The sequence below is a fragment of the Amphibalanus amphitrite genome, unplaced genomic scaffold (genome assembly GCF_019059575.1).
Source record: "Amphibalanus amphitrite isolate SeventyFive unplaced genomic scaffold, NRLGWU_Aamphi_draft 000639F_arrow, whole genome shotgun sequence".
In the NCBI taxonomy this organism is placed as follows: domain Eukaryota; kingdom Metazoa; phylum Arthropoda; class Thecostraca; order Balanomorpha; family Balanidae; genus Amphibalanus; species Amphibalanus amphitrite.
Window position 1 is genome coordinate 1,090 of NW_024882133.1, and position 16,866 is coordinate 17,955.

The 16,866-nt window shown below is 46.7% G+C and overlaps 3 protein-coding genes across 3 annotated transcripts; 2 read left to right on the top strand and 1 right to left on the bottom strand.

Annotated features, from left to right (window-relative positions):
- Positions 1–840: 840 nt before the first annotated feature.
- LOC122363790 lies at positions 841–2,381 on the top strand (the record flags this gene model as incomplete). The annotated part of the gene is made up of 4 exons (XM_043333439.1): positions 841–951; positions 1,344–1,481; positions 1,719–1,892; positions 2,346–2,381. Coding segments are annotated over 4 exons (459 nt in total), but the record flags the coding sequence as incomplete, so codon positions are not given.
- LOC122363764 (metalloendopeptidase OMA1, mitochondrial-like) lies at positions 2,363–6,168 on the top strand. The gene is made up of 5 exons (XM_043333384.1): positions 2,363–2,452; positions 2,768–2,970; positions 3,323–3,499; positions 5,359–5,483; positions 6,093–6,168. Exons 2-5 carry the CDS (start codon positions 2,887–2,889, stop codon positions 6,103–6,105), a joined length of 399 nt encoding a protein of 132 aa, XP_043189319.1. The 5' UTR covers positions 2,363–2,452; positions 2,768–2,886; the 3' UTR covers positions 6,106–6,168.
- A 978-nt stretch (positions 6,169–7,146) lies between these two features.
- LOC122363766 (transcriptional adapter 3-B-like) lies at positions 7,147–16,187 on the bottom strand. The gene is made up of 10 exons (XM_043333386.1): positions 16,181–16,187; positions 14,767–14,929; positions 13,989–14,152; positions 13,252–13,380; positions 12,881–13,033; positions 12,352–12,518; positions 11,956–12,059; positions 11,555–11,703; positions 11,114–11,260; positions 7,147–8,397 (listed from the first exon to the last, which is right to left on the bottom strand). Exons 2-10 carry the CDS (start codon positions 14,924–14,926, stop codon positions 8,266–8,268), a joined length of 1,305 nt encoding a protein of 434 aa, XP_043189321.1. The 5' UTR covers positions 14,927–14,929; positions 16,181–16,187; the 3' UTR covers positions 7,147–8,265.
- Positions 16,188–16,866: the final 679 nt, after the last annotated feature.

Genomic DNA, 16,866 nt, shown 5'->3' on the forward strand with positions numbered 1-16,866 from the left:
GATCCCCATTCACCTGATAAGCTAGAAATAATGCTGGCTTGTGATGCTCAAACAGAAATAATTTTCTCACAATCAAATTTTGTTATTATTTTTTAAACAAAAGGTTATGTTTCAGAAAAGAGGCTGATTTTATGTGGAGATATGTTTGTAATGTTGTATTTGTATTACAACCATACTCATTCAACCAATATCAGCCCAACAATTGGCTATAATGCCATGTAAGCTTCCAGTCATTTGTTGAATAATTCTGGAAAGTGGTGAGATCTTTTTAAAATCTGGTTCAATCCATTGTCTTGCAACAAATAATGGCCTTGGCTCATGGCATGGCATTGTCAGCTCATATGGAGCTATATACCTAACCTTACAAAGCTTACTTCCATCCAACCTTTTCTCTTTACATAGACTGAGACCAGCATCATGGATTCCTTTGATTGCCATTGACTGAGTGATATGAGACAATAGACACATCATGATATCCTTATGTGTTGTGAATCTGGACTTCTGGAGAGTGTTTTCTATATTGTGCAATAGCCAGTAACATATTATACCGCTACTTTGTAAGTCATGACGTACAGTTTGAATGAATTACACTAGCTTCTACAACACCTATGTGTTACAGGTCCTTATTTTCCAGCGGCTCAGTCCCGTTCATCAGCACTCAGTATGCTGAGTGTGGCCCGGGGCCTGGCGGCGCGGACCGGTCGGCTGACGGCCTGCAGCGGCGACCGGTGCGTGCTCGGGCGGCCGGGCGGTGCCAGAGGGCGGCCGCGCTGCGCACCTCGGCACCCCGGCCGGCGCCGCTGCCGCCGGCGTGTGTGGTGTGCTGCGACCCATCCCAAGCTGGCGCCGTGCTCTTCGGCAGGGCGTACCGAAAGTGGTGGCAGGCGCTGCCCAAGAACAAGCGGGCCGTGTTTATGGCCAGTGTGCGCAGAAATCGCCGCAAAATCGCCGGTGAGCACTGACTGGACGTTTATGTTCACCAACTCTCGTTTTATTAGCAACTGGAATGTATGAAGTATTTGACGTTTCTATCTGACGGTATATGTGCTACTCCTAACTGTCCTAATCCTAACTACCTACTGTGTATAACATACGCCGAGCACTTTGAGTAACCGATGTCAGACCGCCAGAAATACGAGAAGAAATCGTGACACAACACGCCCTTTTCCGAGAGCCCGCCGTCCGGTTTCGCGTGTATCCCAAGGTCGTGCTCTTGCGGCACCGGCTTATGCCTCGTCGTTCGCGGTCGCCGGACCGTTTAACACGGCTGCCAAGGTGACGCGACCGACCACCAAGGTGACACGGTCTACCCGGCCCGGTGTGACCCCGGCTTTACCCGACAGCCGCGTCGGCGCTGGTGGGAGACTGTCGCTCAACTACTACTACTCGCACCTTCAGACCACGCCCGTCCGGGACGTACCCGATTCGTAGCCTTCACGCCCGAGCAAATCGTGAAAATCTCGCAGGAAGGCTTTGAAATGGTGCGTACTGCAATAGGCAATGTGCTGGGCATTTGCTGTACGATGTATCATTTGCATATCGTGAATGATGATGTATGGTGCCTAAATGTCGTCAAATCTCGATTTTTCTCCTGGTAAATGCTGCATTCACAATCTTAATATTTCCGTCGTCAAGCTGCTCGTCGGCCTCTGCTTCCTGTTCGAACTGTGTTCCCCTCCCAGTGCACAACGCTCACTCTGTCCCCTCCACCCTCTCAGATGATCGAGGAGCACGCGATGGACACCCTACCTCCGGACCACGGCTTTTACCGGACCGTGGTACGCGTGGCGAACCGTCTCCTGTCTGCCAACAGAGACCTGGCAGAGATGCAGCGGGACTGGGCCGTCACTGTGGTGGCAGACGACGCGCACGTCAACGCCTATGCCATGGAGGTGAGCGGCCCCCCGAGATAAAGATAACTTAACTTACTCCTATATGACTTAACTTTGGCTCAGCGTGGACCAGAGGACATAGCGCAGAGATTGAGAAATCAGGCATAACAGAACGTCCTGCGGTAATAAGATGGTTGAGGTGTAATTTGAGACTGTTTCTGAGCTCCAGCGTGGTCTCGTTTATGTGCGCTTCTATGTGTGAGTTATAGTGCTGCTTTATATTTTAATGGTGGCTGCCAGCCAGTCTCAAATATTAAGCTGGTATTGCCTCACTTCATGTCTATTGTCTATCCCACCACTTGCACCCATCATTTCATCTCAAAGATTACCTGTGGTAACCTGAGCTGATTGTGTCGTTGGTTTGCAATAGGTGTAATGATCGCTGTATCGTGTTAAATAGCTGCGATTTCACAACATCTTGATGCCTGTGGATAATCGATATGTTTGTTGCAGTGTGGCAACATAGTTTGTTTACGGGAATGCTGCTGATGTGCGACAATGACGATCAGCTGGGCTGTGTTTTGGGCCACGAGATGGCGCACACCGTCCTGGGGCACTCGGTAAGCTATGCTCCTGAAGCCGCACCACTCCCCAAACGCAATCGATGTCCAGTCAGCTGTCGAACAATTAAGCTGTCGAAAATTAACAAACAGTCGAACAATTAAGAGTTCGACTGTTTGCATTGAGCCAGCTGGTTTAGTTATAACTATTTAAATGAAAATAACAATGTATGGTATTTGCTAAGATATTATTTATATAAGTAATATTTTGTCTGGTCCGCTCGCCTGAAGGTGGCTCTCGCTTCTCAGTGACTTCATACCAAGGTATTGCACCAATTCTGACCCCCTGTACTTACGTCTTGGCCTCCGTTTCAGGGTGAGCGTTTGAGCAAGGCGCACCTGCTGGACCTGTTGATATCCTGCCGCTGGCCGCCATCTGGGCCTTCCTGCCCAACGACGGCATCAGCGTGTTCGCGCACTGGTTCTTCCGGCAGATGGTCACACTGCTGGGCGACCTGCCGCACAGTCGCGCTCTGGAGACGGAGGCGGACGAAGTCGGCCTTCATCTGGCTGCTAGGGAGTGGGAGAAGTGGGGGAGGGTACTTTAGAGGGCGTGGCTCAGAAGTGAAGGGATTGGAGTAACCCTGATGGTGTTTCAGTGCAAATGAGGCAGACGGGGCTAGACGCATGCTTTAGTGAGGTGTGCCCTAGACGACGCAAGGGAAGGGTGGGAAGGGTGGGTGCCAACAGCGGTGATGTTGGACTTCAGCTGTGAAATGCGATAATAGATGTTTTGTTATGTGTGCGGGAGGATTTTACACTTCACTTTATTTTTGGCGTTTGCACTGGGACACTGGAGCAAAAGCACTGCCCAGAGCCCCGCCCGAACCATATGTAATTGACGTTAGAGTATCCTCATCCCTACGTCAGGCGTGTTTTGACGTGCGAGAGGCGAGTGCGTTCTGGGCCAAGATGTCGATGAAGAAGGAGCTGGCCGGAGAGGCGGACGTGCTGGATTGGCTCTCCACGCATCCCGCCGACGCCTCGCGACGGGAGGGGATCGACCAGCGGATACCGGAGCTGGAGCGGGTCCGGGCGCTCTGCCGGGTGAGATATGTGACTGGGCGCAGAGTACGGAGATTGGAACATCGTGTTATTTTATTTCTCACTCTCTGGCCTTGTTCAAGCCACGTGTCATCTTGAGCCACAGGGACTGGCCAGTGAAAATCGGTTTCATTTTCCTTGCTTTCCTACCTAAAGGTGGAGACAAAAGTGCTCCAAGTAATTATCGACCGATTAGTCTGACATCGGTTCCCTGCAAGATCCTAGAGGGATTCGTGAAAAGTAATATCATACCACATGATGATTAATAATTTGTTTTGTGACAACCAACATGGCTTTGTCCCAGGGAGGTCATGTACAACACAGCTTATGGAAACTTTGGAAGAATGGACACTATTGTTGGATGAAGGAGGAGCAGTCGACGTAGCCTACATGGATTTTCGTAAAGCATTTGATTGTGTCCCTCATAAGAGACTGCTCAACAAACTCAAAGCTTATGGCATCAAGGGAGATTTACTGAAGTGGATTGAGAATTTTTTGACTGATAGAAGGCAACGAGTTGTGGTGAATGATAAGAAATCATCTTGGTGTACTATCTTAAGTGGGATTCCCCAAGGCTCGGTACTGGGTCCGGTACTTTTTGTGTTGTTTATAAATGACTTACCAGAAGAACTAGATTCAAATGTGAAGATCTACGCAGATGACACAAAGATATACCGACGTGTTAACTCTGAGACCGATCATGATGCAATGCAGGCTGACTTAAACAAGGTCAAAGAATGGTCCGAGAAGTGGCAACTTCATTTCAATGAGAAAAATGTAAAATCATGCATCTTGGTAAGCAAAAGGAGTTGCAACCTTATACGCTAGGACAATCAGCCATGGCTGTTACGGAAGAAGAAAAGGATCTGGGTGTTATAATGGACAAAGAATTGAAATTTCACTCTCACACTGCAAAAGTGGCGAAGAAGGCCAATCAAGTTCTGGGGTTGATAAAAAAGGCATTTTCAGCCAGAAATAAAACAATGATTTTGCCACTATATAAAACATTGGTGCGGCCGCTCCTAGAATACGGAAATGTGATCTGGGGCCCTACATATGAAACCGACAAAGCAAAAAGAGAAAGTGCAAAGAAGGGCAACCCGCCTGGTTACTGAGGTGAAACATCTGTCGTATGAAGAAAGACTGCATGCGCTAAATATTCCGTCATTGAGTCATCGGCGGTACCGGGGGATATGATACAGGTGTTCAAAATTATGAAAGGAATGGAACGGGTGAGAGTCGAACACTTCTTCCATGACTACAGATACACGAACCCGCGGCCATAGTCATAAAGTGAAGAAACCAAGGGCAAGACTAGCAACCAGACAGCACTTTTTCTCAAGCAGGACGGTCAACAGTTGGAATGCCCTGCCACAATCCTTGGTAGACTCTCAAAATGTAAACCAATTTAAGAATAGGTTTGACGAAATTCAAACAAACAGCTCACTGTACTCAACTAGTAGCCAGTAAAGTTATGGCACGAGAGTGGACCAGTTGGGTTCACTTATAAAGTCAAGAGCAGGACCAACAGGGCTTATTAGTCCTCTTTACCTGAACATCAAGTACATCAAGTACATCAAGTACCTCCAACCGTGTTCTTCAATGCGGCCTTCATCTCGCCGATGAAGGTATGATTGCTGTGATCCTAAGTGTTCCACTAATTGAGAACGATAAAATCTCGGTTATCTCGTTCATGACGACGGCCTCTACACTATCCCGCTATCCGCATGCTGGCTTACTCCCAAGTGACCTTGACCTAACCCTTCGTCTTCACCCGAATTTGAAGAAATTTTCCTTTGACCTTTGGTGACCCTTGCTCGCATGACCTTGTGACCTGACGTGCCCCGATGGTCTGTTTCCAGTGTCACCCGATGCCGGAGCGGGACCCGAGAGCTGTTGTGGAGGAATTCCGTAAAATGCTGCTGGAGCAGGCCGCAGCCAGACGACCGCACCCGAAGAGCGTGCCTCTTGAACTACCTCGCGCCGGGTGGGTGTCCCCGATTTAGTGATCACTTTCATCCGATCAGCGGTCACTTTCAGTTATCTGATAAGGATTGTGCAATGTGCATCTCTAAAATTAGCTCATCAGCTCATCGCCTTCTCATCAATCGTTCCTTTCACTCCCTACCAATCACTTGTTAATGCCAACTATCCATTAATGAGGTTGGTATTTTCTTCAATAAACACGTTTTATGTAACCCCCCAGTTATGAGTGTTCGTTTTTCAACGAATGGATGGGTGGGAGATTTATCTGAGTCGGATTATGATCGGTTCGTCCAGCAGCCGAGCTTTTGGAGAAAGTGACAAGGGAAACCCGAACGAAAAACTAGTGTGAGGACGCAGCTCGTGTCAGGTGTTGCTAGGATCAAGTATCAGTTGTCAGGGCCAACGGCACAGCTGTGACTAGTGGTCCAGAATTTATCCTTGTGCTGCCTGTCGCATGTCGTTTACGTTAATGTGGCGACTATGCCGTACTGCATTTATGATTTTCATTCAGATCTTGTTTCGAACGAGGGCTGTGGGGAAGTAAGGATTGCGATAGCCTCCGTGCGGTACTTTCCGCGTGGACAATAATTTGACTTGGTTTCTGTTTCAGCTCCGGTGGATAGCTAACTACAATTATGACTGTGTTCAACCGAAACATACCCTGCACCTGCCAGCAAGCGCAGAGGAACTCGGTCACTGCCTTACTTTGTGAGTACGAGACGAAGAGAATCAGGTTGGAAAAGCGGCTTGCCACGGAGTTCCTATGATTCGGCTTCCCGTACGAATACATACCTCCAATATCGCTGGGCTCAAATTTCACGCTGCACGAGTCTGTGGCGCGTCGAAAACTGCATTTAATTCGACCGTACTGTGCTCATTGTTCTCCCTCGAAACTACCATCCAGAGTAGCTCAGGACATATAATGCCACGACTGAGTGTCGCCAGTCCTTTCGCAGATGTGATAGTGCAATCTGGTGCGTGTAGTAGATGGTGATTGGTGCAGCTGCTGGACTGTGCTTTGTTGGTGATTGGATGAACCTGGTGATAACGTTTTAGTCTATTTTATAGACGTGGTGTGACGCTTTAAGAAGTGAGTGCGGTTATAGTGAATTTGAGGTAATGAAGGTCGTTGTTAAAGTTGTTGAGACCGAGATTTACTGTTTGTTGAAGACCCTGTGCGAAACACGTATTGTGAGTGCGATTCTAACTAGGTTGACTGGTCACAACCACTCCATGAACGGATGAATTGTGTGCTATTTAACGTTTGATTTGGAATGAATTATTTTAGCCTGTTTGAATAAACCGTGTAAGAATCTTGCATTCTGTCGAACTCGAGCCTGCTACCGAGCCCAGATTTCCTCTGAATCCATCGTCCCAGATTCTTCGATTCATCTCAGCCCTAAAAAATGATGGCTCTATCAGGTGGATTCTCTGATTAAGACTTGGGATGCTTGGGCAGTTAATCTTGACTCTTTTAAGAAGGCTGAAACACATCGTGAGCATTGCTCTTACGTCCTTTTAAACTGGCATGATAAATTGTCAAAAAATATATATGATGAATGATGATAGTGCTTCACGTTCAAACGAAAAATATCTTGAATAGAGAGAACAACAAGGTATGATGGCAGCCAGGTTCAGGATGATCAGAAAGGAGATGACCAAAAACATTTCCATACAATGTATTCAGAAATTACATATTCGTACAAATAACTAAAAAACGACGAGCTATGCAAACAAAGAACCGAATACAAACGTTCGGACAGAACCATGAATACAACCAGCAAAACTTACTCCCAAAGTATGAACACTGGACATGGAAGAGGAAATTCGAATTGCACACAGCTTTCCACCGCGAGCAGTTTTCCATTTACACTTGTACACCAGCTTCCATCAACCTAAACATTAGGCGAGTCAACCGTTTAGCGAAGTAATGAGATCAAAACTGTAAGGGTTCTGATATGGTACCGCTGATTGTTAGTGATGACGAAACAGCGGGCGACGTTGCTAGATTAACGTCAGGCGACTCGTGTTCCAAAGGCGAGGTTCCGTGCCGTGGTGGCTATGAAAGAACAAAGCTTGCATGTCAAGTCAAAGAAGCGAGCGATGGCGACGCTCCAGACATGGTATCGCTCTCTGTGTGTGGCGAGGAAGACCAGAGAGGCATTATGTGGCAGAGACAAGCTGCCACCGTCATCCAAGCCAAGTACCGTGCTCTTCTGGCCATAGATCGGCCCTTTTGGCCTTTTGACCGCCGAGAGGAGTCCCAGCGTCAAAAGCAAGCAGCAGTCGTTATTCAGAACCGTTTCAGAAATCTGAGCGGTGTTGACCATGCGAGACACACGTGAGGCCTTCCTACTGCAGAAACAGGCGGCCGGGTCACTCTGCAAACTCGAGATGCCTATATCTTCTTAACATGTTTTTAAATAAAAGATACTCATGTAAAGAAGAGAAATATGTGAGGATATTTACAGACCGCCACAGATGCTGAACCGGTTCGCCAGAGCAACATAAAAAAACGGTACAAAAATACTGTCCGGTATAGAAGAACGTGTAGTCTTGGTCAATCAGTTTTGTCTTGATTTGCGCCAGACCGTCATGCCGCGCTCTGCGCTATGGACGCCTAACAATAACCTATCGTACAACCTTGGTTAGAGTACTTCACATTGTCTGCGTGGCGGCTGGAGACTGCTGCCGCCAGTGGCTAGCCTTTCCACCCGCACAGATTCGGACCTGGCCGGATTTATGCGGGTCCCGTGATGAGTAGAAACGCCCTAGCTGCACGTTTACAGCGCGTCCATCATTTTTATGATGGCGTCTCGCTCTTTGAGCGCCTTCCAGGCCGCCTCCCGCTCCTTCTTTGAGGGTGACTTCTTGCGCTGTCGAGCGGCCGCCACTGCTTGGTACGCCTCCTGCACCTGAAGAAGAGTAAAAAGGGAGATGGTGAGCGCGGGGGAATGTGGGGAGCTGGGGACGAAAAGGCTGGGAAGGTGGGGAAATGCGCAAGGGGGCGGTCCGGTGGGGGCAGAATATGGGAGGGCGCCCAGAACTATTGGAGATAAACTGAACAGGGGAGGAAGAGGCGATGGGGGAAGAATGCGACGATAGATTTATTACTATGGGTCAATCAGCACGCAATAGCGAGGGTGCTGGTGTGGTTACAAATAGTCACTGGTAGCACAAGAAATGACGTAAGTTGCACAGTGTAACTGTTTATAAAAAATCAAACTGGAATCCGGACGCATTACGGATATACCGCACATGGTACATCATAGCTACATGACGCGTTGTTACTTCAATCGCTAAAACAACGGTTCGGCGCTACAGTTCTCTCAACACCATCAAATCTCAGAACTGAAACAACCACAATCAACCACAGGACACGGGGCAAATCCCCTTCAAATCTCTCCTCCCTTCCGACCCCATCCCAACTCCCAGCCTCCCTCCCTAAGTTTCTCAGCTCCAAAAACCGAAACCGGACCACACCGCATCCTTTCGACCGGTCTCACCAGACCACGAGGGTAGGGACGGGGCCAATGGGGGCGCACGTGACTAATCCTCCGACCTGCACGTGTGCAGGTGGTTACCAGCATCGGACGCGTCACCGCTGCCTGAGCGGCGCTGGGTGAACGCGAGCGAGAGCGAGAACCGGGCTAGCGGAGCAGGTGATAGCGGGTTGTTGCCTGCCAGTGAGATGGACAGTTATGCCCGCGATGACAAGAAATGTTTGTGTATTAGCCATGCAATATGAACCTATGATATGAAGCGACTAGAAAGAGGCTGCAGTGAGTCGGGGAATTTATTTCACACCGCGGGTTCCTTCATGTTTAAAATGTAACTGGAAATATTGTGCAATGCACTGATAATGAGTTTCGCACTACGTTCGAAAAATTCGAAAACTGTTCAGTGTTCAACACCTACATCGAAATTCATGAATGGATTACTTTTCGAAATTTCTGATTTCTTGGCATGGTATCGATTTAATCATTTAAATCTGCAATTAAAATAAATCAGGGTTAATTCTATTTGCGTTAAAAAGCGCACAGGGGATTCAACTATTGGCGCTTGGGGCTCGCACACATCACAAATTATCCTTAATCCCACAATTCCATGCCGCTTGTTTATCTAAGAGGCATTACGTAAGTGCCTGCTACAGAGTAAGTCAACATTTGGGCTTAGTGCGATAAGCGATTATAGGTATTAGTGTTTATCCTGTAAAAAAAGCTGCAAGGGTACCGCCAGGCTTAGCGATCTTAGTCCAGTCTTAGCAATAAACCTCTCTCTTCTGGTGTAACATGTTTTGCTACACCACATATTTTAGTGACACTTAAATACAACTATTAATTTCAATGTTTACATAAGAGCAACATGAAGTGCCTTGCTTAACCTCTCAAATGTCTGTCGCGAAATCTAGGAGAAAGAACGATATCGATTTTATTCGTCCTTCCCTCCAACGGGCTTATGTAGCCCATCGGGGGGCGGGGGGGGGGGGGGGGCTCCTGCTCCTTCTCCTACCCAATGAGTTTTTCCTAATACCTCGTAGCTTAAAATTACTGGAATACGAAAACTGCCGAGACAAAACCAAGACTTTTCCATGGTAATGGCATGAATATTGAATAAGCGACCATGAAAGAATAAAACACGCCTTTCAAGCGCTAAGCCAAAACGCAAAGCACCTGAGATCCAATCCATTGGAAGATGGCACAAGCCAAATCCTATCTTATCAACAGTGGAAGGCAGGTGAGGAAATCCCGAAACCAAATCCGGTTGAACAAGCTTTCAGAAGGCGTCAATCCACCGATCTCCTCTTTTTACAGCAGAGAATAAAATTGAATGGTCGCCTGACTTAGTAAAGAAAGGCAAAAGTAAAACTAGCGATATAGGTATCCGTATTAGGCGGTAGATGGACCACTGCACTATCTCCTTACAACCGTCATAAGCAACATGACTTCGCTAGCATGGATGCGTCACCAATCGTTGCAGCAGATGGAACCATATTTTACCGGTTTCAGCATTTGTCCAATCCGTAATCAAACCCTTTTAGCCTGACCAACTTTTAGGTCCTCTGCGCGCCCAATATCTAACCATATCTTACAAGAATGAATGTCAAATGAAATAGTCAAGTGCCAATATTGACCACTCAATGATGCAGCAAATGCCATCCAGTCCGGCTCAAAACCAGCATAACCTCCGAATTAGGCTGGCTGAGAGCTCCGGAAAGACCGGCACATCGCCGAGCCCAGTGTTGATGTGGTCGGTATGCGGTGTAGCGAGCTCCTGTAGTAAATACCCCAGCTGGTGCTACCATCTAACGACGAGAGGTGGAAACTGCATTTCAGACACCGCGACCGACATTCCAGAAGGCGAAAATCTCGTCACCAGACTTCGCAAATCGAAGTTCAAGCCCAGCTCGTTTCTGTTCCGCAATACATGTGCCTCCTCCTCCCCTTATGAAACGTTCTCATTTGCGCCAACGGTTTCTTTTCATCTCTTACTCGTGTTTTAGATGCCCGCTCCCCAGGTCTCACGTCCTGAACATCCCCTCCCCCTCCTGCAGCCACCCATGTAATTATCAGAGGCCGCTCTCCTTCCACAGGTCACTCCTCCCACTTCTCAACACTCTCTCTCCCCCACCTGTGCATCAGTGGCCGCCAGCTTCTCCCGCAGCTCCTGTCGCTGAAGTTCCGCTTTCGCCAGTCGCAGCAGCCGCTCCAGCTGACTGGCGTTATGGGCTGAGAGGGTTCGCAGGCGCGCCTGACACCGCTCCAGTTCAGCCAGCACCTGGGATAGCGGGAGGGGACGGTTAGATGGCGACACTGGAGCCTTATGTCGCACCAGTTCAGCTAGAACCTAGTAACGGGAGGGACGATCAGATGGCGCCACTAGAGCCGGAAATTACTATAATCAAGTAGATGAGACGCAGCAATACAACAGAATAATATTGGTAATTCGTTAAATGGCTTCAAATTATTTATCTAGCCCAACCACACAACTCTATACCTAGCTAATTCACACGCCACTCCACCAACTAGCAGCAGCACCGCTCGGCACTCGCTCGGCGGCCCCCTCCCTCACCTGATCATCAGCGACGGCGCTGGGCCCGTCGGAGTCATCCACCAAGCCCTGGTTCTGTAGCTCCTTACGTAGCCGTCGCTCCAGCTGACCGGGAGTGCTGAGCTGCACGGAGGACGATAGGCCCGGCCGCGCCACCACCGAATCCGTCTCTGGGGAGGGTAAAACGTCAGAATATGACTGTATAAGAAACCTTTGGACAGTCAAATAGGAAAATATAGCGTTCAGGAGCCAACAACGAACTAACTGATTACTGAAGTGAAACTGAAACAACGAAACGAAATGCGAACTAACAAGGCCAAAACTAACTGATTTCAGAAGCATTGTCATTTAAACTCCACTACACGAACAGCATCATCACCCAAATTATTACCGTAGGGGCATTACATAGGAAAGATTCTCACCTTTGCCTTCAGTCTCGGTGGCATCCTCAGCGTTGGAGTTCTCCTCTACGAGACCGGAGACCAGGCGCTGGGTGAGGGCGCCCAGTCCGGCCGCCTCGTCATCACTGTGGGTTAGAGGTGAATGAGTGGGTCAAAGCAGTCACCATTACCAGTACTGACATCACTCAGAGGGATCGTTGTCACAGACCCGAATGATGAGAAGTCTGAACGTAAATTTCACCAGTGTTTCCGAAAAAAAAAACTGAGCGGATAAGCTACAGCATACAAGAATCGCACAATCTAACACGCTCAAAAGACGCGAAAGACAAAAGACTCGAATTAACAACACGGAAACAGACCATATCTGTCGACCACCATGGAATAAGGATCAACCCAGCCAGACCCACCACTGCTCACCCTTTTCCCTTCGCCTTCGCTCCGCTCTGCGAGTCGGTGTCGTCTCCCGACTCGCCGTCGGCCGTGCCGTCCTCCTCTGCCCAGCGCAGGGTGTAGTGTTTGCCCAGCGGAGGAGCGCTGAGGTATTCCTCCATGTCCTCCTCCTCGGCACTGAGACGCTCCAGCATCTGAGCAGGAGCGGCGAACAGTCAGACCGCTGGGGATCGTCACAACGGGAGCGGACTACCGAAACTCTACGGTCGTACGGAGATCACTCAGTATGAAAATTTGAATGAACAAAGTTATGTTATCGTTAAGTTATATGTTAAATTGTATTGTCAAGTTAGGTAGAAATAATGTCTTGGTATCACCTCTTCAAAAGGTTGGGACTAAATTTTGAAAAAGTGACGATAATTTGGGCTCCCGGCTTTAAATGCGCATGTGTCCAAAATTTATTGATTTTTGATGTCTTTAACATGATGGGTAGCTATTGAAAAGTTGAGCAACAAACTTTCCGTCGTTTTCAAAGAAAAAAATCGCAGACAGTTACCTCCACGTCTTTGGCAGTGATGGGTCCGCAGTACTGCTCCATCGCCGCCCAGAACTTGTTGGGCACGTCATTCTTGACGGGCGGCGAGGGCAGGCACGGGTCGGCCTTGATTTGCGGCAGGATGTCTGCACTGTGTTCCGGAGGATGACTCGGCTGTGGAAACCAGCAAGGACACGGTTCGGTTAGCGATGCTTATTTTTTGTTCACCAGCTGATCAATAAGTGTAAGCGCATTTGCCAGGGACTACAAACATCACTTTAAGATAAACTTTGTTGAAACGCATAGCTTAAACGTATCAAGATTTGATGTGAGTTGTCGATAGCACATAAGAAGGACACGGACAGAACAATGACAGCTGTTTTCGTACATACCCCGGATGAGATGCGGATTTTGGTCGGTTTCAGCGGTGTGGCGTCCTTGGCGCGGCCCAGCGAGTCCTTGAACTTCTTCGCGGGCCGGTCCACGCTCCTACTGAGCTTCCCAGGAGAGCTGGGCGCCACCTGAAACAACTCACGTGAGCTGGCTATCGAAGGGCTAATACTAGGTAGGTAACTTACAGGATATATGGTTGCTTGCAGCCCCCGTTCACGAGCTCCAGAATTCCTTTACCGTGACGTCACCACGGCGGCAGAATCTCCATTACCCATAGGCATGCATGCAAATTTCATCATTTTTCGGGCGAGTTGGAGAAAAGATCAAGGCTTATATGTCATCAAAAGATGTACCAATGTAACAATGAATTCGCCTCATTACGATAAATGGGACTGAAACTAAAAAGTAGGACCATATCGAGCCAAAATCTGCAACTCAAATGACCCATTCATTTGAATGTGAAGGATTTCCTCTGATTACGTCACCACGGCGCCTTTATTTCCCTAGTGAACCAACCTGAGTAGTAAAGGAATCTTGGTTGCTTGTACCTACTAGGTGCAGTAGTCAGTAGGTAATCACACCGCCTTTTGTCCCTTATGGTAATGAAGCATAAAATTAAAGTTTCGTAATAAAAAACAATATTGCTGAATCAATAACCACCAACGAATTGAAACACCAGGAATGATCGCACTGTATCGAAAATCATCGCACCGAACTAGAAAAAATGGCACCGTACCGTGGTGATGGGCCTGCTGCGTCTCTTGTCGAGGCTGTTGATGAGTTTTATTTCGGCGCTGAGAGTCTTGCGTCTGATGGTGGCCGCAGAGAGCAGGGCCTCCAGCTCGAGCTGAATCCGATCCACGTCCTCCATCGAAATGGAGCCGTCGGGACGCGACACCACTGGACAGAAAATACACACTCAATAAGATAGCTAGCAGTGGTGTCGAAGTGGAATGTGTGAGAGCTGTCAGGATATGACACCGTATTTATCGTATTTGACACCTCATACCCGTATTTACGCAGTACGCACATTACCGTGACCACGTGATTACATGGAAGCAAGATGGATGCCCGATACATATGCTATTAACCCTCGCACTTAATGGACCCCTTCCCTCGTTTTTTTTTTCGCGAATACTCGCGCAAAAAGCGGCCGATCACGACGAAACTTTCAGTACCCTCGATTTAATCAATTTTACTCCTACCCTAAAAATTTCATGATCCTGACCCAAATGACCTTTGACCTGTTTCTCGAGAGCTAGGCGTATGTCAGTCAGCTCGCATTATCCGCACGTTTCGTCTTTTTGTGGTTGTAAACGTTCAAACATGTGTAATGATGTTGGTCCCATGTATTATGGTGGATGTCAAAGGTCACATGAAGGTCAGGTCAGTCATTGACCTTTGATAACCTTGGTTAACTTTTCCGAATTTTAAATGTTCCCAGGGTAGTTTTTGCACCTGATTTCGAATTTCGCACCCATCTGGACATCCACTAAGTCAAAATGTTGGCTTACCAGCTGTGTATTTTGGGAGTGAGAACTCATGGTCTATGGCCAGCACTTCTGGAAAGTTCAAAGCACAGTGATCAAGCTTAATGGGAACTTCATTTTCATCTTTTGACTTGCTGTGTTCCTTTCCTTTTGAAGTCTTCTGGTGTTTTGGTTTTGGAGCCATTTTCTGAAAAAGTAGATTTCACGATTGTGAGACTCAGATAGAAACCACTAAATGGGACTTAAATATTAGGTACCTAGGTATAGGTACCCAACCTGTTCTAGAGGATAACAACTTAATTCCCGAACAAAGTTTCCCACAAACATAAGCCCAAATTATCATCACAACTGATTATCAGTTCAGTTGGGGAAACTACGAGGCGAATGTCAAAAAATGGATTGGTCAATAAATGGACTTTTGATGACCATATATGGGCATAAATGCAGCCCCCGCTACTAAGGGTGAAAAACGGTATAACAAGCCGGTATTTGTGGTATCGCGTCCACTTATTGGAGAGAAAAGGCTTCCATTTTTCACTAGGAATTAGTGTGATTTGATTAAATTCGGCGAATTGACTCGAAAATGGCGATAGGAAAACGGTTTTTTTTGCAGGTTCTGGGCGTCACAATCAGCTGGCCATTCAATAAATGGATTGGTTTTATGAAGGAAAATTGTTAAAGGATTTAATTTAATTACAATAAACAAAAATATTAATTCTAAAATAATAACTAAACTACAATTAGAAAAACCATAAACAAATAATAAAAATAATGACATTTTTAAACCACGGTACTGCTTACATTTTTGGCGCGTCTGTTTCAATCCGCCATATTTGCCAATCACGGTTTGACCTTGCGTTGTAACTCTGCGATTTAGAGCCGCCAGTTAATTATGCACCGGGTGAGTGTAGGTCTTGTGTGGTTAAAAAACATTCTTATGCCTTATTTTTTCATTTGAATGCTAAAATTCATTGAAAAGATGAAGTTGTCTGATTTTATGACCATATATGGTCATCGCCCCGCCCACTCCAGCCGCTGATTGGCTAATCCATTTTTTTTTGGCTCCTCGTAGTTTCCCCAACTGAGTTGGGAATGTAGTGATGCATCATAGCCAGCTTGCAGGTCAGAGAACTTCAAAGTCCTATCCAGGGATCCTGCATTACAGACAAAAGTTAAAACATTTTGGTGAGATTTCTTATTGAATGGACAGTGGTTCTGACCAACCATATTTGTTAAGATTTCTAAATTTAAATACCTTATCAGTATTTGCTCAGGGTCAGGCGACTCCCGACTGTCAAGCCAACCATGTCATACCCACTGCCCAGAAATCCAGCCTCTTCTCAATTTTTGGGTAGATGTGAAGATGAAGTCTGAGTACCTAGATAAAAGACAATCTAACCTGACCACCTGACCTCACCTTACCTACTAACCTACTAACCAAGGTATATAAACCAGCCTTCGACCTATCACCCAGTAAATGAAAGGTCAGGAAGGCGTTCTGGAGAGGTAAATAGAGGGCACGTACTTAAGACCGCAACACGAATTTTGGCACTTTTAATAAATATTTCAAATTCTTGCAGATTTTAAATAATTAGATAATTATGTAAGCCAAACGTACGTTTTTAACTTGTATTGGTATTTTTTGTAATTCAAGGGCGCTCACAACTGCATGCCCCACGGCCACCTCTCCCGATCGGCGACCAAATTAAGTACCGTTAAATGTTGATATTTATTAGCTATAGTCGAGCCTTATGTGTCAAACCTAATGACTCTCCACGCCTATTTCAATATTTATAAGGCGATAGATAAATACCGTTGTATTCATTCCTCTTCCATGGTCATCGTAATTGGCGCGTTTGAGACAATATGTGAATTTTTTAGGTTTAATATTGATTGCGTCAAGAATTAATTTTAGCTTTAACGCAATTTGTTTTTGTTGTATGGTATAAAATGAAAATGAATTATGCATCGATGACAACAAAATATTAAATAAATATATAAATGGTAAAATTTGGTTATTGATTTTAATAATCGTCATCAAAATAGATTTCTCTTTTTCCAAATTTCAGCCATTTAAAACATAAATCCTTAAACAATACGCAAAAGAATAAAGTTTAATAAGAA

What these genes read in the sequence shown, in the direction of transcription:
- LOC122363766 (XM_043333386.1), bottom strand. Translation starts at nt 14,926, where the DNA reads ATGGCTCCAAAACCAAAACACCAGAAGACTTCAAAAGGAAAGGAACAC. An exon ending in ACTCCCAAAATACACAGCTG is followed by an intron (nt 14,153 to 14,766) that starts GTAAGCCAACAT and finishes TTTTCTGTCCAG; the next exon opens with TGGTGTCGCGTCCCGACGGC. An exon ending in AAATCCGCATCTCATCCGGG is followed by an intron (nt 13,034 to 13,251) that starts GTATGTACGAAA and finishes TGGTTTCCACAG; the next exon opens with CCGAGTCATCCTCCGGAACA.
- LOC122363764 (XM_043333384.1), top strand. Translation starts at nt 2,887, where the DNA reads ATGGTCACACTGCTGGGCGACCTGCCGCACAGTCGCGCTCTGGAGACG. An exon ending in GCCTTCATCTGGCTGCTAGG is followed by an intron (nt 2,971 to 3,322) that starts GAGTGGGAGAAG and finishes TCCCTACGTCAG; the next exon opens with GCGTGTTTTGACGTGCGAGA. An exon ending in GGGTCCGGGCGCTCTGCCGG is followed by an intron (nt 3,500 to 5,358) that starts GTGAGATATGTG and finishes GTCTGTTTCCAG; the next exon opens with TGTCACCCGATGCCGGAGCG.